General features: G+C 33.4%; 1 protein-coding gene across 1 annotated transcript; it reads left to right on the plus strand.

Annotated features, from left to right (window-relative positions):
• Nucleotides 1-25,503, plus strand: LOC117315587. Its single transcript, XM_033869848.1, has 8 exons — nucleotides 1-33; nucleotides 880-965; nucleotides 2,404-2,478; nucleotides 4,379-4,420; nucleotides 9,071-9,129; nucleotides 9,798-9,893; nucleotides 23,862-24,129; nucleotides 24,664-25,503. The coding sequence occupies exons 6-8, from the start codon at nucleotides 9,819-9,821 to the stop codon at nucleotides 24,903-24,905; spliced, it is 585 nt and encodes a 194-aa protein (XP_033725739.1). The 5' UTR covers nucleotides 1-33; nucleotides 880-965; nucleotides 2,404-2,478; nucleotides 4,379-4,420; nucleotides 9,071-9,129; nucleotides 9,798-9,818; the 3' UTR covers nucleotides 24,906-25,503.
• The last annotated feature ends 1,334 nt before the right edge of the window (nucleotides 25,504-26,837 follow it).

The following is a 26,837-nucleotide window of genomic DNA, read 5'->3' on the forward strand; positions in this document are numbered from 1 at the left end:
CCGGAGTACCCGGAGAAAAACCACCGGCCTACGGTCAGTACCTGGCAACTGCACCACATAGGTTTCGAACTCGCATTCCTGGGGTGGAGGGCTAGTGTAAAATGTTGTATGTACCATTGATGACGTTGTAAGAGGTTATATACGTACCACATGTAAATAGATTTGTAGTATGTCTTATTATGTGTTGCCGATATTGACACAGTCATTGAATTCTCAGCTTGGGATTTTTAACATTGTACCATTCACACGATATAAAGGTGTAATCGTTATCAATTTTCATCCTCGGGTTTAATAATGATAATTTTGATAATGAAGGCCCACGCAATTTTTGACTGCCAATGTTGAGGATGAATCATAGCACGGTTGTTGGCGATAGCATTATCGATTTATTACTGATTTATGTAAACAGTACGCACCTTTATCAGTGAAAGATAATGTTTCATGACGAGAATACATACATTCCAAAAACATTCTGCTTTCTCTTTCAGTTTCATTTAACTGATGATGAAGATTTAATTACCTTTAATTAAGCAAAAATACATTTGTAACGTTAGAGAAAACCAATGTGTTCTTTTATAATGTATATGATATTGTATCATGATACAGTATTGTTGTGTTTTATGTTATATAAAATATATATTAGAATTACAATGTTTAGACAATAATGGAGAAAACCTCCGGTAACATTTCCTATCTGCCCTCAATGTACTATATAGTCCTGTCTTAAATCACCAAACAACTAGTACCAATAAAATCCTCTAATATCACAAATTCCTGTCAGGTTATATAGCTATGTATAATCCGCTGAGTTCGTATGTACATTTTATCATTATTTAATGTAGTAAATGATACAATGTTGTTGTTTTTCTTACTGATCAGTACCCCTCCGACAGTCAGACATAGATCAGTTAGGAAACGCAAGGATGAAAAGAAGGAAGAAGAGGAAAGACAAACTGAAAGATCAGGTAATGTAATAAAGTCATCATACATAGAACGTTAGGTTGTTATACAAACTGTACATTGTCAATATACTTGATATCCAGCGATAAGTGTTGGGGAGGGGGTTAATATAATACAACACAAACAAAATGCCTTATGAATAACACATAAGGGTTTATTTTTACAATAAGTATGAGTGTCGTTGAGATCTTTTACGTGATATCCAATAATTTCGAAAAAAAAATGTTGTTGCAGAGATAGTTTTGTCATGTTTGAAGAGCATAGTTTTTAAGTGATACCATGTAGTATCAAAAACATGAAGATTGATATGATTTTTTGACATTTATCAGACAGAAATGCGCTATCACAGTCTTTATATTTATGATGATAGGAGGTACCTTTTCACAGCCATGTAATTACATGAGCAGCTTCTAAATGATCAGATGTTTTAGCATATGTGTAGACTGTCTCGTGCAACTGTCATTCAGAGGTCTGACATATAGACATCAAACAAACAGCATGTAGACAACAGATTTAACGGCCTGCAGTTATTTAGTAGCTCCATATGAAAAAAAATGTGTTAAAAAATATGTTTTTGGAAATAATCATGCATGTATAACAAATGCTGACATTTTCGAAAGAAATCGGCAGTAAAATGAAAGTGTTTGTTTTTTTTTTACTTTAATATAATATTGTGAATATTTTGTTTATTTTTTATTGGTAAACCCACAGTGCAATATATATATTATATAACTTCCAATTTTATCGCCTATGGAAAATATTATAAATTAAAACCAGCAGATATTTCCCAACATGACCACACGGACATTTAACTGAAATTGTAATTCTAGCTCAAAATCAATATGCGAGTATAATCTAGGAACGAGTATTATTAGGAAGGAGAACGTATATCTTGCTATATAAAGGACACGGACCGGTTTTACCTAGCAAATGTGTATTCAGTTTGTACTTTCACTTTCACTTTTAATGGGTTTTAAATTGCGTGTGTATGTATGTAGAGAAATGGTTATTGAAATTTTGCTGATATTGGTAGTATGCATAATTTGTAAATTATATGACAGCCATACTCCTAGTAGACAAACAACTACTGATACAGCAAGAGTAGGGCATTAGTCAGCGACGGTCAAGGTAACATATTACAGCAGTCGTTATTTGTCTGTTGTTTTCATATCTGCTGATATACATGTATAATACACGTAGTGATTAGTTTCAAGTTGTCTTTTAAAAATGGTAAATATCAATAATAAATGATGTACCTGTACATACCATAAACAAAGTAATCAACTAAGAAGTATATATTGATTTGGAAACCTTTGGACGCTTTATATGGGTTATGGTATTTCCTACTTTCATTTTCGGTTTATACTGAATGACAAACGATCTTCAAAATGTTTTATGAAATGCTTGTAATTATCATAATACTGTGCGCTATCCTCATCCCAGATGAAAGTGAAAGTAGACGAAGGGAAATCACAACAGTCCACTCTGGTGATGAAGCAGATTCCAGATCCGAGAAAGGTAGATGTACACTTTAATGTTCATAAAACCATGGTATGTGGTTTAGATGTACGATAACACGACTGTAGTAAAGTGTGTGTGTGAGAGATAGTGTGTGTGTGTGTGTGTGTGTGGGTGTGTGGGTGTGTGTGCTACTGTAAACACTCAGACTAGGAAGTTTTCCTTAACGTTGATGGGTTATACACAGTAATTAGATCCTTTCCAATGTAACCTCAGAGTTTAAGTGGAGGCGTCTGTACGATAAATATGTTAACTGTTACAGAGTTACATAGAGAATATCCAATTTTACATTGGTGTCTAAACATTTTAAAAATAAACCGTGTTAGATAGCGTCAATGTAGGTAACGTTTTACTTTCGTCATTCAATGATTAGACAGGGCTTTATTTCGTGATGAACATGTCCCTTATATTCTATAAGATTCCTATAAATATACATGTAATTGCTTCAGCCACAGATAGCATTTTGAATTCAAAGTCACTCCAGTTTATAATAACATTTAGTGTAGTCTATGACGTGATAACGAGTCTCTGGTTTATCTGGCATAGAAACTATCTATATGGAATTTTGTTTTTTCTGTGACATGTTTTATCTAAACAATAAATTTCTGGTTAAACTTTCGTAAAGGATTTCACTGCTAACAAAGATATCGTTATAACGTTTAGCGTAATCTATGAAAGGTTAAACTAAACAATAAGCCTTAGTTAAGGTCTAGTGAAGGGTTTCACTGCTAACATAGATATCTATAACACTTAGCGTAATCTATGACAGGTTAAACTAAACAATAAGCCTTAGTTAAGGTCTAGTGAAGGGTTTCACTGCTAACATAGATATCTATAACACTTAGCGTAATCTATGACAGGCTAAACTAAACAATAAGCCTTAGTTAAAGTCCAGTGAAGGGTTTCACTGCTAACATTCAGGGTTAGCACGGGCCTTGAGAAAGTCTTGAATTTCACCTTGAGCCTTGAAAAGCCTTGAATTTCACATTGGGCCTTGAACAGCCTTGACAATTGGTTTATAGCCTTGAAAAAAGCCTTGAATATTAAGGTTTCATTAGGATAAGTGAAACCCTGGCCACTGATCATTTGGATTCAATTTTGTCCATGTCGCCTCCCCTACAGAGGTTAATAATTACCATGTCAAGTTGTGTTTTTATCTAGTGGATAGTTATAAGTTGCCTTTTTTGTTCTCTTGTTTCCTCTCAAGATGACTTAGATGACGAGTAAAATGGGCCTTGAATATTTAATTAAGACATTGAAAAAGCCTTGAAAAGGCCTTGAATTTGGTATGACAAAATCCGTATGAACCCTGACATTGATATATATATATAAATATATAACACTTGGCGTAATCTATGACAGGCTAAACTAAACAATAAGTCTTGTTTAAAGTCTAGTTTGATAGTCCACACGTAAAGCTAACAGATATATTTCCTGTTCGATAGCTACATCTGTCACGAGAACAACCCTGTAAAAGTAGGTCATGATAGTCCACCCGTAAAGCTAACAAATATATTTCCTGTTCGACAGCTACATCTGTCACGTGAACAATCCTGTAAAAATAGGTCACGAAATGATAACCTGTCGTGATATCAGCGGATGACAAATTTCAGGATATACTAAATATATCTTTCAAAGAAGAAGGATGTACTTCTGTTGATGAGTAGTGTAATGCTTTACTATATTAATCTTTCAAAGAATAGCGATGTAGTTACGGGATAGTTTTCGAGTGTGTACTTCCAGTGTAGTGTATAATGTTTGGCTGTAGTTAAAGTCTTTATATACATGTTTTGATTTCAACGTGACAATTAAATTCGTGTGTTATCATATCATAATTTTTTTAACTGTATAGCTATGGTCTATGTTTTTATGGTTTTAATCTGTTTATTTTCTCTCACAGATAAGAGATTGGCTAATACCCCTGAAGACTCTGACGGTACAGGTAAGTTTTCTCTATTTTGTAAAAATACAAATGTATTGTATGCCATTTCTCCGCTTTCTTACGTTTTTTAACTTGTTATTTATTTGAAAACGAAAGTAGAATGTAAATATATTAATGTGACAAAAATATTTACACGTAATACCAGCTAACATTGTCTAATCTTAGACGTAGAAGTCTGATATTAATTGAACATTTTAACCTTAATTTTCTAGAGAAAAAAATACCCGTGTGCTATAATTGCATACACTTACACGTATAATGAATATGTAGTGTTAGTACATGTTATGTATTTAAAATGTATATCAAGGGGCTTGTGGCGGGTACAGAAGACCACCTGTCTATACAGATATGTGTTGTTGTCGACATGGAGTAGTTCTTTGTCTACAAGTTTGACTGTATTAACAGGACTGTTCCCTGTAATAGTATATACTGCCTTGAACACAGCTGTAATGAGTTAGGTTTGTCGTGGTTATGTACATTTGTATCCCCTGTACATGTGTTTTACGATAATGATATCCGACATTGAAATAAACAATATTGTATGATGTCAGATAAACCACATTGTATTGTATCGTATTATTCATTTATTCAATATTATTCATGTGATATACACGACAAATATCCACCTTATGTTACCAACTCGTGTGACGTTTTCCTATACATGGAAAACTAATGAGATTACAGTCTGCTGGATTTGTTAGGATGCCGCTATGGAAATGACAGCCAAGAGTTCGATCTTGATGGTCGGAAGGAGTATTGCTCTCCAATATTTATCAGGATATTTTGAGATATAATTTCAAATCATCATACACAAAGGAAAATGAAAAACTATACAGATATACAGCATTATCTACGAAATGGAATCTGTTCTATTCGAAGATTCTGTTTCTAACAGGGAAAACGAAATCAACAAATCTTGTGTGCAATTTACCTTAGTCTGACGAAAGTGGATAGAACAGGCTATTAATTTGGGATATATGCATTAATAGCAAACTTCTGGCATCTTTTTTTTTTATTTTTATTGAATCTCCCATGTCCTGCATTCAATTAGTTGAATAAAACAATTTACAATACATGAACCCGTTGTCTAGTTGACTTTATTTTGAAGCAAATTTTGAAGAAAAAAATCTTTTAGATCAGTTTAAAACAGTTTAAATGATATCAACATTTTTCATTCCACGATCTAACAACGTTCATGTTGTTATCAAACATTGGAAACATATAATTATCCAAACAATGTATCAATCAGCAGTACCTACCATATATGGTAATGAGTCATTAATATTTCCCAACTACAATGCCCTTGGAATGTTTACCAAATAGTGTTTTGGGTTGCATTTATTAAATTAGGATTAACTTACACGGAGTGTGTAACGCAGTCTTCACTGGACCGGTTAAACTGGAATCAATGTGGGGAACGCTTCATTAGTAATCGTTAATTAAACATAGTATAACATTGATGACATTTTTTCGAAAATTGTCCATTTTATAAAACTGATATTTTATTTTAAATATGACTTTTTTTGATAATATCATTTTGTTCTGATTTGACCAATCAAAACACTCCTTACAACGACTATTGGCAAAATCAAAAGCTGACCTGGTACATTTTACTACAAAAATATCTACATTGTAGCGTTGTACAATGCATATATTTTTCTAGTATCATTTTTAAAGTTTTAAAAATCCATCGAAAACAATACAACTCAAAATCGATTAATCGTTGTCAAGATTTAAGACCAGGGATTACCAGAACTCAATACATTAAAAAAAGATACTTCAACTTTTAATATCGAAAGTAACAGTCAATGCCATTTATTACAAATGAATGAATGAAGACATTGCTCACTGTTAACAATAGTTAGATGATACAATACGCTGTCTACAGACAAACCGAAACTACTAAATATAGATCTAGACAACACCATGTCCTTACAAGCGTGTGTGGAAATTACACAGACGACATTTATGGTGGTTGGTTACAGACGTTCACCTGGAAAACCACAAGTTCTATATACGGTGTCTCAGTCGACGTGCATGGGTAGATTTTTAAACAGATGAAACAATTGTAAATGGATTTCCACAGTATTACGTCATACGCTGTATACACATGTCAAGGTGTCGTCCCTATCAGACCTGGTACAACACACTACTTTAGTTTGGTGAGTATTTTATTATCTCTAGTGAGGGATGAATCCATTTTCAAATATACCTCGTTGAAGTCGTTGTAAACATGTTCTTTGGCGTTAAGATCTGTATTTCAGGAAAAGGGAAGCTTTATCGATTTTAAATATATGGAAAAACCACTCAAAATATTTCAAATGAATGTATGATCATAATTAGATAATAAGCGTTAAAAAGTCTATAACACAGTATAGTCACAACACTATATGAAAAATGTTTTCAAATCTATAAATATAATATGAATAAGTAACCTGTATTTTGATGATAATGAACGTAATTTTTTTTTCAATGTTACTAGAAAGATCTAAAAAGAGATTATGGAAATTTCAATAAAAACTGGTAATAGTTAACTAAACGATGATATCACCTCACAACACACTACCAATATGATATGATGAAATAGTACATAGACTAATGTATATAGTAGTTGTTACAGTTTTAAATAATTAATATTTACATTAATATTACTTACATGACGTTGTATCTTTCTTATACTTTTTGTGGGTTACCAATCATCAATCGAAAGTGAAAGTAAATATCGTGTATACGTAATACGTAGTAGTAATATTGGAAAAGTACAGAATTTGTTTTTTGAATGCGACCATATCGATTTGTACTTATACAGGATATTTAGAATAGGGAAAAATAAATGTTTTCAAACTTTCAATTGCAAACCAACCTTGTACGTTATCTATCTGCATTATAATGTTGTAAGGTCAATATAAAATGACAATTTACATAATGTACAGTATGCATATCATATATATTAATAAATTCAGTATTCATCAAAGATCTGACAGCAGTCTGTTCAACTTTTACATCGTTTTAGAGATTATGCGTCTTTATTTCTAGAGATGCTTTGTTCTGTGTCACAACGTATTAGAAAACTTATTTAGACTTGTTAGATCCCAATCGTCAAGTATAGTTATAACTAATTATTTAAACAGTTTAAATGTGATTACTTTACATGTTCGTCTGTCATTATTAGTGTGATTATTATCATTTTTTGTTGACAGATTAGACCGTTGCATGCCATAGTGAATTTGCCAGAAAAATGACAACTGGATAAACTGCTTATTGGCAAACAAAAAAGCAATCTTATAACAGCCATATTTGTAAACGAAACTGTTTACATTATCAAAATAAAACCATTCCGAGTACATATACATACTGTATAATGGAATCAACATATAACGATGAAAACCCACCAGTAGCTACTGTCAGTAATCAACGCAATACGATGTCAGTTCGGCAAATGCAGAAACCAAGCTCGCAGTGGTTTTCTGGCTTGCGAAGTTCAAACGAGTACTCTTCGGACCTCGATGAAGTGGACAACGAAGAAGTAGCTTCAGAATATATCACAGATTATAGTGATAATCAACTGACTTCATCTTCAGTCGAGGAGGAAGTATACGATGAAATTACTCCATATAGCACTTACAAGTTATGTCCTGTAGGTTTCGAGGAATATTGTTCAATAGAGGAGCATTTGACACCACAACAGAGACAGGATAGTCAAGAACCTCCAGAAGACATGATAGCTAGAGAGGACAGTGACTATGCCGAAAATGAGGACGAATCAGTTCTAGTCGGATGTCGACAAGAGAGCACACTCTGTAAATCAAGGTCTGCTCGAGGTTCGCGACCAACCGTGTCAACACTGGTTTCCCATTTTCAGGAATCGTTTGACTTACAACCACAATCTGGCGTGGTAGACAAAAGAAGACTGCATGGCAGTAATCCAAGGAAAGATGATAATGAACTGGGAAATGCGTCGTCAAACAAAATAGCATACAAGGCGATTTATCCTGGGAATTCAGAAGAAATGAATACTGTTCCGACCGAATATCACGCAACGATGACGTCACCACATCAACAGAGGGAAAATGATAACAAAAAAGACAACTGCTATCCTTTCCCTGTATATCCTGGTCCTGGCTTAGTAGCACAGGGCTATCCAGACGAGACTGATCCGCCAATACAACCATACAGGTCCGAGGATTATTCACAAGGATGGTCAGTTCCCAGATATGCAAGCATTCTATGATAGCGTTGACAGGATAACAAATGTTCGGTCTGCTGAGTGTAAAACACGTCATCAGTATTGTAGCCAACCTAATGTGAATTCGCCCCGGTCACCTGCATCTTTCTATGGACATGCATCACATTATTCGGGTAGAAATGTTCAAACACTGAACAAACCAGTGAATAGATACTCGAATTTTATACAGACAAGAACGAATGACGCCCCTCGTGTTAATAGAACACCAGCACCAAGAGGGCTACAGAGATCCATGACGATGCGGGAAACATCGCGGTCCAAAGTAAATAGGTCTACCCCCAGAATGTCTCGTGTGTCGGGGATTTCTAACTCTCCAACCTACAACAGTAAGCCTCTTGTTAACGAAAGACCCGTGTTTTCTAATTATGTCGAAAAGACTACCAATTCCTTTCGCTTGTATTCAGATTCCCAGGTATCCAGTGGAAGGCCTCCAGTCCTTGACCCTAATGCTTCTCCACAACAGGTAAATATTTATTCAGAAAGTATGTATTGACGTCATCGTAATAGCATGTCAAGTGAAAATTTGAGATCACCATGTCAACTGATTAGCATGATAATTATTGGATATTAATATACATCTAAGTATGACGTATTGAAGAGGTCATTTACAAAAAGAAAATCACGAATCATTAAGGCATGTTAAGGAACAAATACACGTTGAAACCAAGAATGGAATCGGAAAAATCACATGTAAATGGTTGTCGGTGTCCTAGGTGATATCTTAAAATCCTACTGAACACTAGAATCTTCCTTGATGATGTGTTAAAGAAATATATATTATAGAATAGAAAATCTTGATCAGGATAAACGGGAAATGAATCTGTGAATGATATGAGAAACGAGGATCACTTACGGACACTTTCCTATTTAGTAGGGACAAGCAGCTTCAGCAGATTTCCAATACGATAACGAATAAATAAAACTCGTGAGGGTACCATGATATCTAAAGGTTTTTGTTCACTTTTATGCCTTTTATATTACATTAATGTACGATTCTACATGTCTGTTTGTTAACGATCAGCTCGATATATTGTCTTCATATATTATATGTAGAATCCCAAGTCGTATCTCCGTGTGTAAATAGGTGGTGTTTGTATCAACCATAACGCTGTGTTTGTTTTATTTCCGAAGCGGGGACCGAGTCAGAAGACGATGATGCAAGTTCCACGAGACAGTGTGGGTGTTTGGAAGTTCGGCGAAGACAACTTTTTCACTACGGTTCCAAATGTATTTGGTTTTTTTTGTCATAATGAAAAGTCTTTCTGTGTCATTACTAGGGATATCTTTCTCGCCATTACATGTCCCCGAGGAACCAGTGTCAAACTAGGAATGTATACATTGCAACCCGGAATCAGACCTGAGTATCAACACGTTCTACAATGTCTATGTATATGCACGATCTGTGTATATATACGATCGATGTATAAACGGTCTATGTATATAAACAGTCTGTGTATATATACGGTCTGTGTATATATACGGTCTGTGTATATACGGTCTATGTATATACGGTCTGTATATATATACGGTCTATGTATATACGGTCTGTATATATATACGGTCTATGTATATACGATCTATGTATATATACGGTCTATGTATATACGGTCTGTATATATATACGGTCTGTGTATATAAACGGTCTGTGTATATACGGTCTATGTATATACGGTCTATGTATATATACGGTCTATGTATATATGGTCTGTGTATATATACTGTCTGTGTATATATACGGTCTGTGTATATATACGGTCTGTGTATATAAACGGTCTATGTATATACGGTCTGTGTATATATACGGTCTATGTATATATACGGTCTGTGTATATACGGTCTGTGTATATACGTTCTGTGTATATATACGGTCTATGTATATACGGTCTATGTATATATACGGTCTGTGTATATATACGGTCTATGTATATACGGTCTATGTATATATACGGTCTATGTATATACGGTCTGTCTATATATACGGTCTATGTATATATACGGTCTATGTATATATACGGTCTATGTATATATACGGTCTATGTATATATACAGTCTATGTATATATACGGTCTGTGTATATAAACGGTCTATATGTATATATACGGTCTATGTATATATACGGTCTTTGTATATACGGTCTATGTATACATTGTATATAGGGGGGTCTGTGCATATAACGTCTATGTATATATACGGTCTGTGTATATATACGGTCTGTGTATATACATGTATACGGTCTGGGTATATACCGTCTATGTATATATACGGTCTATGTATATATACGGTCTATGTATATATACGGTCTATGTATATATACGGTCTATGTATATATACGGTCTGTGTATATATACGGTCTATGTAAATACGCTCTGTGTATATATACGGTCTGTGTATATATACGGTATATGTATATATACGGTCTGTGTATATATACGGTCTGTGTATATATACGGTCTATATATATATATACGGTCTATGTATATATACGGTATGTGTATATATACGGTCTATGTATATATACGGTCTGTGTATATATACGGTCTATGTATATATACGGTCTTTATATATATACGGTCTATGTATATATACGGTTTGTGTATATATACGGTCTCTGTATATATACCGTCTATGTATATATACGGTCTGTGTATATACGGTCTATGTATATATACGGTCTGTGTATATACGGTCTGTGTATATATACGGTCTGTGTATATATACAGTCTGTGTATATATACGGTCTGTGTATATATACAGTCTATGTATACATTGTATATACGGTCTGTGTAAACATTGTATATACGGTCTGTGTATATATTAGGTCTGTGTATATACGGTCTGTGTATATATATATACGGTCTATGTATACAAGGTCTATGTATGTATACGGTCTGTGTATATATACGGTCTATGTATATAAACGATCTGTGTATATATACGGTCTGTGTATATATACGGTCTATGTATATAAACGGTCTGTGTATATATACGGTCTATGCATATATGAGGTCTGTGTATATATACGGTCTATGTATATATACGGTCTGTGTATATATACGATCTGTATATATACGGTTTGTGTATATATACGGTTCGTGTATATATACGGTCTCTGTATATATACTGTCTATGTATATATACGGTCTATGTATATATACGATCTGTATATATACGGTTTGTGTATATATACGGTCTCTGTATATATACCGTCTATGTATATATACGGTCTGTGTATATACAGTCTGTGTATATATACGGTCTGTGTATATATACAGTCTGTGTATATATACGGTCTGTGTATATATACAGTCTATGTATACATTGTATATACGGTCTGTGTAAACATTGTATATACGGTCTGTGTATATATTAGGTCTGTGTATATACGGTCTGTGTATATATATACGGTCTATGTATATAAGGTCTATGTATGTATACGGTCTGTGTATATATACGGTCTATGTATATAAACGATCTGTGTATATATACGGTCTATGCATATATGAGGTCTGTGTATATATACGGTCCATGTATATATACGGTCTGTGTATATATACAGTCTATGTATATATACGGTCTATGTATATATACGGTCTGTGTATATACGGTCTATGTATACATTGTATATACGGTCTGTGTATATATACAGTCTATGTATATATACGGTCTATGTATATATACGGTCTGTGTATATACGGTCTATGTATATATACGGTCTGTGTATATATACGGTCTGCGTATATACATGTATACGGTCTGTGTATATATACCGTCTATGTATATATACGGTCTATTTATATATACGATAAATGTATATATACGGTCTATGTATACATTCATGTATATACGGTCTGTGTATATATACGGTCTGTGTATATATACAGTATATGTATACATTGTATATACGGTCTATATATATATACGGTCTATGTATATATACGGTCTGTGTATATACGGTTTGTGTATATATACGGTCTGTGTATATATACAGTCTGTATATATACGGTCTGTGTATATATACAGTCTATGTATACATTGTATATACGGTCTGTGTATATATAAGGTCTGTGTATATACGGTCTGTGTATATACGGTCTGTGTATATACGGTCTGTGTATATATACGGTCTGTGTATATAAGGTCTATGTATATACGGTCTGTGTTTATATACGGTCTATGTATATATACGGTCTATGTATATACCGTCTATGTATATATACGGTCTATGTATATATACGGTCTGTGTATATATAAGGTCTATGTATATATACGATCGATGTATATACGGTCTGTGTATATACGGTCTGTGTATATATAAGGTCTCTGTATATATACGGTCTGTGTATATACGGTCTGTGTATATATACGGTCTATGTATATATACCGTCTATGTATATATACGATCGATGTATATATACGGTCTGTATATATACGGTCTATGTATATATACGGTCTATGTATATATACGGTCTATGTATATATACGGTCTGTGTATATACGGTCTGTGTATATAAACGGTCGATGTATATATACGGTCTGTGTATATATACGGTCTGTGTATATACGATCAATGTATATATACGGTCTGTGTATATATACGGTCTGTGTATATATACGGTCTATGTATATATACGGTCTGTGGATATATACGGTCTGTGCATATACCGTCTATGTATATACACTGTCTATGTATATATACTGTCTGTGTATATACGGTCTATGCATATACCGTCTATGTATATATACGGTCTATGTATATATACTGTCTGTGTATATAGGTCTATGCATATACCGTCTATGTATATACACGGTCTATGTATATATACGGTCTATGCATATATACGGTCTCTGTATATATACCGTCTATGTATATATACGGTCTGTGTATATACGGTCTGTGTATATATACGGTCTGTGTATATATACAGTCTGTGTATATATACGGTCTGTGTATATATACAGTCTATGTATACATTGTATATACGGTCTGTGTAAACATTGTATATACGGTCTGTGTATATATTAGGTCTGTGTATATACGGTCTGTGTATATATATACGGTCTATGTATATAAGGTCTATGTATGTATACGGTCTGTGTATATATACGGTCTATGTATATAAACGATCTGTGTATATATACGGTCTATGCATATATGAGGTCTGTGTATATATACGGTCCATGTATATATACGGTCTGTGTATATATACAGTCTATGTATATATACGGTCTATGTATATATACGGTCTGTGTATATATACGGTCTGTGTATATAAACGGTCGATGTATATATACGGTCTGTGTATATATACGGTCTGTGTATATACGATCAATGTATATATACGGTCTGTGTATATATACGGTCTGTGTATATATACGGTCTATGTATATATACGGTCTGTGGATATATACGGTCTGTGCATATACCGTCTATGTATATACACGGTCTATGTATATATACTGTCTGTGTATATACGGTCTATGCATATACCGTCTATGTATATATACGGTCTATGTATATATACTGTCTGTGTATATAGGTCTATGCATATACCGTCTATGTATATACACGGTCTATGTATATATACGGTCTATGCATATATACGGTCTCTGTATATATACCGTCTATGTATATATACGGTCTGTGTATATACGGTCTGTGTATATATACGGTCTGTGTATATATACAGTCTGTGTATATATACGGTCTGTGTATATATACAGTCTATGTATACATTGTATATACGGTCTGTGTAAACATTGTATATACGGTCTGTGTATATATTAGGTCTGTGTATATACGGTCTGTGTATATATATACGGTCTATGTATATAAGGTCTATGTATGTATACGGTCTGTGTATATATACGGTCTATGTATATAAACGATCTGTGTATATATACGGTCTATGCATATATGAGGTCTGTGTATATATACGGTCCATGTATATATACGGTCTGTGTATATATACAGTCTATGTATATATACGGTCTATGTATATATACGGTCTGTGTATATACGGTCTATGTATACATTGTATATACGGTTTGTGCATATACCGTCTATGTATATATACGGTCTGTGTATATATACGGTCTGCGTATATACATGTATACGGTCTGTGTATATATACCGTCTATGTATATATACGGTCTATTTATATATCCGATAAATGTATATATACGGTCTATGTATATATACGGTCTGTGTATATATACGGTCTGTGTATATATACAGTATATGTATACATTGTATATACGGTCTATATATATATACGGTCTATGTATATATACGGTCTATGTATATATACGGTCTATTTATATATACGATAAATGTATATATACGGTCTATGTATATATACGGTCTGTGTATATATACGGTCTGTGTGTATATATACAGTATATGTATACATTGTATATACGGTCTATATATATATACGGTCTATGTATATATACGGTCTGTGTATATACGGTCTGTGTATATATACGGTCTGTGTATATATACAGTCTGTGTATATATACGGTCTGTGTATATATACAGTCTATGTATACATTGTATATACGGTCTGTGTATATATAAGGTCTGTGTATAAACGGTCTGTGTATATACGGTCTGTGTATATACGGTATGTGTATATATACGGTCTGTGTATATAATGTCTATGTATATACGGTCTGTGTTTATATACGGTCTATGTATATATACGGTCTATGTATATACCGTCTATGTATATATACGGTCTATGTATATATACGGTCTGTGTATATATAAGGTCTATGTATATATACGATCGATGTATATACGGTCTGTGTATATACGGTCTGTGTATATATAAGGTCTCTGTATATATACGGTCTGTGTATATACGGTCTGTGTATATATACGGTCTATGTATATATACCGTCTATGTATATATACGATCGATGTATACATACGGTCTGTATATATACGGTCTATGTATATATACGGTCTATGTATATATACGGTCTATGTATATATACGGTCTGTGTATATATACGGTCTGTGTATATAAACGGTCTATGTATATATACGGTCTGTGTATATATACGGTCTGTGTATATACGATCAATGTATATATACGGTCTGTGTATATATACGGTCTGTGTATATATACGGTCTATGTGTATATACGGTCTGTGGATATATACGGTCTGTGCATATACCGTCTATGTATATACACGGTCTATGTATATATACTGTCTGTGTATATACGGTCTATGCATATACCGTCTATGTATATATACGGTCTATGTATATATACTGTCTGTGTATATAGGTCTATGCATATACCGTCTATGTATATACACGGTCTATGTATATATACGGTCTATGTATATATACGGTCTATGTATATATACGGTCTGTGTATATACGGTCTATTTATATATACGGTCTATGTATATATACCGTCTATGTATATATACGGTCTGTGTATATATACGGTCTGTGTGTATATATACAGTATATGTATACATTGTATATACGGTCTATATATATATACGGTCTATGTATATATACGGTCTGTGTATATACGGTCTGTGTATATATACGGTCTGTGTATATATACAGTCTGTGTATATATACGGTCTGTGTATATATACAGTCTATGTATACATTGTATATACGGTCTGTGTATATATAAGGTCTGTGTATAAACGGTCTGTGTATATACGGTCTGTGTATATACGGTCTGTGTATATATACGGTCTGTGTATATAATGTCTATGTATATACGGTCTGTGTTTATATACGGTCTATGTATATATACGGTCTATGTATATACCGTCTATGTATATATACGGTCTATGTATATATACGGTCTGTGTATATATAAGGTCTATGTATATATACGATCGATGTATATACGGTCTGTGTATATACGGTCTGTGTATATATAAGGTCTCTGTATATATACGGTCTGTGTATATACGGTCTGTGTATATATACGGTCTATGTATATATACCGTCTATGTATATATACGATCGATGTATACATACGGTCTGTATATATACGGTCTATGTATATATACGGTCTATGTATATATACGGTCTATGTATATATACGGTCTGTGTATATATACGGTCTGTGTATATAAACGGTCTATGTATATATACGGTCTGTGTATATATACGGTCTGTGTATATACGATCAATGTATATATACGGTCTATGTATATATACGGTCTATGTATATATACGGTCTATGTATATATACGGTCTGTGTATATATACGGTCTGTGTATATAAACGGTCTATGTATATATACGGTCTGTGTATATATACGGTCTGTGTATATACGATCAATGTATATATACGGTCTGTGTATATACGATCAATGTATATATACGGTCTGTGTATATACGATCAATGTATATATACGGTCTGTGTATATATACGGTCTATGTATATAAACGGTCTATGTATATATACGATCAATGTATATAAACGGTCTATGTATATATACGGTCTGTGTATATGTACGGTCTGTGTATATACGATCAATGTATATATACGGTCTATGTATATATACGGTCTATGTATATATACGGTCTGTGTATATATACGGTCTGTGTATATAAACGGTCTATGTATATATACGGTCTGTGTATATATACGGTCTGTGTATATACGATCAATGTATATATAAGGTCTATGTATATACGGTCTGTGTATATATACGGTCTGTGTATATATACGGTCTATGTGTATATACGGTCTGTGGATATATACGGTCTGTGCATATACCGTCTATGTATATACACGGTCTATGTATATATACTGTCTGTGTATATACGGTCTATGCATATACCGTCTATGTATATATACGGTCTATGTATATATACTGTCTGTGTATATAGGTCTATGCATATACCGTCTATGTATATACACGGTCTATGTATATATACGGTCTATGTATATATACGGTCTATGTATATATACGGTCTGTGTATATACGGTCTATTTATATATACGGTCTATGTATATATACCGTCTATGTATATATACGATCGATGTATATATACGGTCTATGTATATATACGGTCTAAGTATATATACGGTCTATGTATATATACGGTCTGTGTATATATACGGTCTGTGTATATATACGGTCTGTATATATACGGTCTATGTATATATACGGTCTATGTATATATACGGTCTGTGTATATATACGGTCTCTGTATATATACGGTCTATGTATATATACGATCTGTGTATATACGGTCTGTGTATAATACGGTCTATGTATATATACGGTCTATGTATATATACGGTCTCTATATATACGGTCTATCTATATATACGGTCTATGTATATATACGGTCTATGTATATATACGGTCTGTGTATATATACGGTCTGTGTATATATACGGTCTATGTATATATACGATCTGTGTATATACGGTCTGTGTATAATACGGTCTATGTATATATACGGTCTATGTATATATACAGTCTATGTATATATACGGTCTATGTAAATGTACGGTCGGTGTATATATACGGTCTGTGTATATATACGGTCTGTGTATATATACGGTCTATGTATATGCGGTCTGTGTATATACGGTCTATGTATATATACGATCTGTGTATAAACGGTCTATGTATATATACGGTATATGTATATATACGGTCTGTGTATATATACGGTCTGTGTATATATACGGTCTATGTATATATACGATCTGTGTATATACCGTCTGTGTATAATACGGTCTGTGTATATATACGGTCTATGTATATATACGGTCTGCATATATACGGTCTATGTATATATACGGTCTATGTATATATACGGTCTATGTATATATACGGTCTGTGGATATATACGGTCTGTGCATATACCGTCTATGTATATACACGGTCTATGTATATATACTGTCTGTGTATATACGGTCTATGCATATACCGTCTATGTATATATACGGTCTATGTATATATACTGTCTGTGTATATAAGGTCTATGCATATACCGTCTATGTATATACACGGTCTATGTATATATACGGTCTATGTATATATACGGTCTATGTATATATACGGTCTGTGTATATACGGTCTATTTATATATACGGTCTATGTATATATACCGTCTATGTATATATACGATCGATGTATATATACGGTCTGTGTATATATACGGTCTAAGTATAGATACGGTCTGTGTAGATATACGGTCTGTATATATATACGGTCTATGTATATATTCGGTCTGTGTATATATACGGTCTATATATATATACGGTCTGTGTATCTATACGGTCTGTATATATACGGTCTATGTATATATACGGTCTGTGTATATATACGGTCTGTGTATATATACGGTCTATGTATATATACGATCTGTGTATATACGGTCAGTGTATAATACGGTCTATGTATATATACGGTCTGTATATATACGGTCTATCTATATATACGGTCTATGTATATATACGGTCTATGTATATATACGGTCTGTGTATATATACGGTCTGTGTATATATACGGTCTGTGTATATATACGGTCTGTGTATATATACGGTCTATGTATATATACGATCTGTGTATATACGGTCTGTGTATAATACGGTCTATGTATATATACGGTCTATGTATATATACAGTCTATGTATATATACGGTCTATGTAAATATACGGTCGGTGTATATATACGGTCTGTGTATATATACGGTCTGTGTATATATACGGTCTATGTATATGCGGTCTGTGTATATACGGTCTATGTATATATACGATCTGTGTATATACGGTCTGTGTATCTATACGGTCTATGTATATATACGGTCTGTGTATATATACGGTCTGTGTATATACGATCGATGTATATATACGGTCTGTGTATATATACAGTCTGTGTATATACGGTCTGTGTATATACGGTCTGTGTATATATACGGTCTATGTATATACGGTCTATGTATATATAAGGTCTGTGTATATATACGGTATGTGTATATACGGTCTATGTATATATACGGTCTATGTATATACGGTCTGTCTATATATACGGTCTATGTATATATACGGTCTATGTATATATACTGTCTTTGTATATACGGTCTATGTATACATTGTATATACGGTCTGTGCATATACCGTCTATGTATATATACGGTCTGTGTATATATACGGTCTGTGTATATATACGGTCTGTCTATATACATGTATACGGTCTGTGTATATACCGTCTATGTATATATACGGTCTATGTATATATACGGTCTATGTATATATACGGTCTGTGTATATACGGTCTATGTATATACGGTCTATGTATATATACGGTCTATTTATATACAGTCTGTGTATATACGGTCTATGTATATATACGGTCTGTGTATATACCGTCTATGTATATATACGGTCTGTCTATATATACGGTATATGTATATATACAGTCTATGTATATATACGGTCTATGTATATAAACGGTCTATATGTATATATACGGTCTATGTATATATACGGTCTATGTATCTATACGGTCTATGTATATATACGATATGTGTATATACGGTCTATGTATATATACGGTCTGTGTATATACGGTCTATGTATATATACGGTCTATGTATCTATACGGTCTATGTATATATACGGTCTTTGTATAAACGGTCTATGTATACATTGTATATACGGTCTGTGTAAACATTGTATATACGGTCTGTGCATATACCGTCTATGTATATATACGGTCTATTTATATATACGATAAATGTATATATACGGTCTGTGTATATATACGGTCTGTGTATATACGGTCTGTGTATATATACGGTCTGTGTATATATACAGTCTGTGTATATATACAGTCTATGTATACATTGTATATACGGTCTGTGTATATATAAGGTCTGTGTATGAACGGTCTGTGTATATACGGTCTGGGTATATACGGTCTATGTATATACGGTCTGTGTATATATACGGTCTGTGTATATATACGGTCTATGTATATATACGGTCTATGTATATACCGTTTATGTATATATACGGTCTATGTATATATACGGTCTGTGTATATATAAGGTCTTTGTATATATACGATCGATGTATATACGGTCTGTGTATATACGGTCTGTGTATATATAAGGTCTCTGTATATATACGGTCTGTGTATATACGGTCTGTGTATATATACGGTCTATGTATATATACGGTCTATGTATATATACGGTCTGTGTATATAAACGGTCTATGTATATATACGGTCTGTGTAATTATACGGACTGTGTATATACGATCAATGTATATATACCGTCTGTGTATATATACGGTCTGTGTATATATACGGTCTATGTATATATACTTTCTATGTATATATACGGTCTGTGTATATACGGTCTATGTATATATACTGTCTGTGTATATATACGGTCTATATATATATACGGTCTGTGTATATATACGGTCTGTGTATATATACGGTCTATGTATATATACGGTCTATGTATACATACGGTCTGTGTATATACGGTCTATGTATATATACTGTCTGTGTATATACGGTCTATGCATATACCGTCTATGTATATACACGGTCTATGTACAATGTATATATACTGTCTGTGTATATACGGTCTATGCATATACCGTCTATGTATATATACGGTCTATGTATATATACTGTCTGTGTATATAAGGTCTATGCATATACCGTTTATGTATATACACGGTCTATGTATATATACGGTCTATGTATATATACGGTCTGTGTATATACGGTCTATTTATATACGGTCTATTTATATATAAGGTCTATGTATATAAACGGTCTGTGTATATACGGTCTATTTATATATACGGTCTATGTATATATACCGTCTATGTATATATACGATCGATGTATATATATGGTCTGTGTATATATACGGTCTAAGTATATATACGGTCTGTGTATATATACGGTCTGTGTATATATACGGTCTGTGTATATACGGTCTATCTATATACGGTCTGTGTATATATACGGTCTGTGTATATACGGTCTATCTATATACGGTCTATGTATATATACGGTCTATGTATATACGGTCTGTATATATATACGGTCTATGTATATATACGATCTGTGTATATACGGTCTGTGTATAATACGGTCTATGTATATATACGGTCTGTGTATATATACGGTCTGTGTATATATACGGTCTGTGTATATATACGGTCTATGTATATATACGGTCTGTGTATATATACAGTATGTGTATATACGGTCTATGTATATACGGTCTATGTATATATGCGGTCTGTGTATATATACAGTCTATGTATATATACGGTCTGTATATATATACGGTCTGTGTTTATACGGTCTATGATATATACGGTCTATGTATATATACGATCTGTGTATATATACGGTCTGTGTATATATACGGTCTGTGTATATATACAGTCTATGTATATATACGATCTGTGTATATATACGGTCTGTGTATATATACGGTCTCTGTATATACGGTCTGTGTATATATACGGTCTGTGTATATAAACGGTCTGTGTATATATACGGTCTGTGTATATATACGGTCTGTGTATATATACGGTATATGTATATACGGTCTGTGTATATAAACGGTATGTGTATATATACGGTCTGTGTATATACGGTCTATGTATATACGGTCTATGTATATATAGGGTCTGTGTATATACGGTCTATGTATATACGGTCTATGTATATACGGTCTATGTATATATACGGTCTTTGTATATACGGTCTGTGTATATATACGGTCTGTATATATATACGGTCTGTGTATATATACGGTCTATCTATATATACGGTCTGTGTATATACGGTCTGTGTATATATACGGTCTGTGTATATACGGTCTATGTATAAATACGGTCTGTGTATATACGGTCTGTGTATATATACGGTCTGTGTATATACGGTCTATGTATATATACGGTATATGTATATATACGATCTGTGTATATATGGTCTGTGTATATATACGGTCTATGCATATACCGTCTATGTATATACACGGTCTATGTACAATGTATATATACTGTCTGTGTATATGCGGTCTATGCATATACCGTCTATGTATATATACGGTCTATGTATATATACGGTCTGTGTATATATACTGTCTGTGTATATAAGGTCTATGCATATACCGTCTATGTATATACACGGTCTATGTATATATACGGTCTATGTTTATATACGGTCTGTGTATATACGGTCTATGTATATACGGTCTATGTATATATAAGGTCTATGTATATAAACGGTCTGTGTATATACGGTCTATTTATATATACGGTCTATGTATATATACCGTCTATGTATATATACCGTCTATGTATATATACGATCGATGTATATATATGGTCTGTGTATATATACGGTCTAAGTATATATACGGTCTGTGTATATATACGGTCTGTGTATATATACGGTCTGTGTATATATACGGTCTATGTATATACGGTCTATGTATATATACGGTCTATGTATATACGGTCTATATATATATACGGTCTATGTATATATACGATCTGTGTATATACGGTCTGTGTATAATACGGTCTATGTATATATACGGTCTGTGTATATATACGGTCTGTGTATATATACGGTCTGTGTATATATATGGTCTATGTATATATACGGTCTGTGTATATATACAGTATGTGTATATACGGTCTATGTATATACGGTCTATGTATATATGCGGTCTGTGTATATATACAGTCTATGTATATATACGGTCTGTATATATATACGGTCTGTGTTTATACGGTCTATGATATATACGGTCTATGTATCTATACGATCTGTGTATATATACGGTCTGTGTATATATACGGTCTGTGTATATATACAGTCTATGTATATATACGATCTGTGTATATATACGGTTTGTGTATATATACGGTCTATCTATATATACGGTCTGTGTATATATACGGTCTGTGTTTATATACAGTCTATGTATATATACGATCGATGTATATACGGTCTATGTAAAATCCTTCACCGGGGTCACATTACGCATATAGGTCTGTGTGTATCCTTTCCATCTGTCATCCCTCGTATATACGATCTAAATATATCACTATGACGTCGTCTCGTCAATTATTACATTGCGAGAACTGTTAAATAATTTCATTCATGGAAAGGTATTTTTATCTTTCTTTTTTTCAGGCATGGACTGTTTCCGATTGCATTGCGCATGTAAGAAACAAAATAGGAAGATTCGGATACGGTGACCTTGACCTTTTGATCAAGAATCGTTGCATCATGCTAGACAAAGGGAAGTCACTCTCAGATTACCCTGGGTTAAAATCACTTTACGTCATCCGGAGACCGTCCTCCAGAGACCCACATCCGTTCCACCAGACATCAAGGCCTGACGACACAGAACCGTTTTCAGACGACACGTGTGTAGCGATGTCATGTGGCCATGCTGTCTGTAAGTTATTATAGGTGAAATAAAAAGTAAATTGAAACAGGCCTGTCTTATCTTAGATTATGCCAGAAGTACTGCATGACGTAGTCGTGTAACATGGCGTCACAACATTACCAAGTAGGGAATCATATCGTGAATATCGTCTATGTAGTAAGTGTTATTCTATACTAGTTACCCAATATGACATAACATATCAAATAATTGCATTTATTATGAGATCGTTATTTTTCTTCTCTTTTTTCATTAACAATTTATTTCAATTAATACTTTTGTACTTCATTTCATTTTAATTAAAAAATCAGTTTAATACTTTAATATAAATATGTCATTTTCGACCAACAACACTGTCTCGTTCTCCTGATTATCTTGTTATTTTTTTTTCTGGATTACATACTCAATGTTTCATTTTTCGCCAACCAATCTGTGCACATGCACGTGATTTTGGAAATCGTCCCATTTACCTGAGGACACCAGCTGGTATTGATTGCTGGAAACATATCATACTCTATTTTTATTATGTCTTTCATTTTATTTCAGCTCCAGAAAACCTATATCTATACGCATGGAAAAAGATACAAAATGGCGGCATCGAAGTCACGTGTCCAGCTGTACCGGATATAAACAAGCCAGGTGAACAATGCTCAAAAACATGGGAGTTTCAGTCTATAAGTAAACTAGCATGTCTCTCTAATGACGAAAATAACTTGTTTTGTAGCAAATTATTTTCAAATGTTTTAGAAAAGAGAGGCCAATATTTATCTCTGTCCAGTTTGCAATGAGGCGATTTTCAGTAGTTGTAAAACGGCGTTCAAAGTGCTTCAACTGCGAAAAAAGTGGAGCCTCGTTCTCATTCTGTGTCAGATGCAACCGAACCACTATTGGTGACATCTGCTACAATCCTGAATGTCAAGAAAGTTTACCAAAAATAAGAGCATTGTTAAGGAACTGCGGAACGAGAACTCTGGTAGATGTGCCGAACTGTCCTTCCGTTCGCGCATGCCCAGTGTGTCACTGTGTCATAGAATACGATGAGGGAGAAAGTTGTAAACACATGACGTGTCCACGGAACTCTTGTCAGACGAAATTCTGTTTTATTTGTCTGAAGGTGAAGACGGACAAGTATTACTGGCCGTGTGGGGGCGCTTTTGAGCCATGTAGTCCTAGTCCGACACAGAATATCTAGGATTTGTCCTAGTGGTGGATGCGGGTGGGGGATTGGGTTCGAACTTCTTTTTCTTGGAACCGTGCATATTTACTACCGGGGTGTATTAACTATACATATGTAAAGGATTAAAGTGCGAATCATTAAAGTTTAAATACCCAGTGAATCACAAGAATTGTCTAAACTGGGACATAAGTTCTTCTACCAGTCGTAATAACATACAGTTGAGTGTAGACTAAAGGTTACACCCAAGTCCAAATGGAGTGCACTCTGAGTGCACTCCATTTGGACTTGGAGTGCACTCCGTTTGGACTCCAGGTAAACTTGGGAGTGCACTCCAAGTGGACTCCGAGTCTACCTGGAGTCCTATAAGACACCATGTCTGCCCCGGGTCTATAATCAGACTATATTATCATATATTAATACTTTGATGCTTTTAATATAATTTATATATAAATAAATAGATTTTTACAAATTACTTTTGTTCTGTTAATATTACTATTAACATTTATTTAGTCTACTAGGAATATTTATTTTATTGTTAATACATGGTAATAATGCCTACATGTTAAATTTTTATTTATTTAGATCCATAAAAACAGTTATACAATTTATGCTATAATCAGGTTTCTATGAAAGTTAATTACTCATTATTTCATATTTTATTAAGAAGTAAGCAAATCGTATTTCATTTAATTAAAGAATTAGAAATTATTTCAATTAGAATATTTATTACAGTAACTGTACATATATCATGACTGTAAAGGAAGTTTACAGTATTTAATGAATTATGTGTTTTTTTAATAAAACATTTTCTACATATATGTACTCAGTTCAGGCAAGTAATTATAAAATAAACATAATTATTTTAGTTTATATAGGATATATATTTAAATGCATCATTAGAAAAATATACATTTACAACTGTACATATTTACGAGCATTACCTGGTTAAATTAATGTTCTGACATAATGTACACACAGGTATGTAGTTCTGGACTACCCTTCATGAATGACAGTATCTGTTTAATTGCTATTATTATTGGTCATGCATGACTGACTCTGGCCTGACACACCTGAGAACTGTGCCAGGTGAGTTTTAGAAGCCAGCTACAGGTACTGTCCTGGGTTCACAGAAATACCTACCTGTATGTCAATTATGTCACTCTATGGCTTCAAACAAATGATGAAGCTGTGCAACGCAGGCTGTGTTATAACCTCAGGCCAATTGACAGAACAGTAAGATTATCTCCTGACTTGAAGGAAAGGATTGTAGATCTCCATCTGAGAGGCCTTAATCAGACCAAAATTACATGTATAAACGAAATACATGAATTGAATTGAATTGAATTGAATATCTTTATTTCCTCCAACGTGTGAAGATCAATTCGACAATATTGAAAATATGAAAATGAGAACGTATGTACATTGATTAAATAGACATTAATTTGATATTATGTATGTATTAAATTAATATTGAAACTCAGTACATGGACTGAAATTCGTCGAAGTCATATGAGCTGATTATTGTTTAACACAGTTCGTCAAT

The sequence above is a fragment of the Pecten maximus genome, chromosome 17 (genome assembly GCF_902652985.1).
Source record: "Pecten maximus chromosome 17, xPecMax1.1, whole genome shotgun sequence".
NCBI lineage: Eukaryota > Metazoa > Mollusca > Bivalvia > Pectinida > Pectinidae > Pecten > Pecten maximus.

Bases quoted from the DNA above. Each gene is read 5' to 3' on its own strand.
- LOC117315587 (XM_033869848.1), top strand. From the start codon at position 9,819: ATGATGCAAGTTCCACGAGACAGTGTGGGTGTTTGGAAGTTCGGCGAA. The intron at 9,894-23,861 runs GTATTTGGTTTT...TCTTTTTTTCAG, and splicing joins TTTTCACTACGGTTCCAAAT to GCATGGACTGTTTCCGATTG. The intron at 24,130-24,663 runs GTAAGTTATTAT...ATTTTATTTCAG, and splicing joins GTCATGTGGCCATGCTGTCT to CTCCAGAAAACCTATATCTA.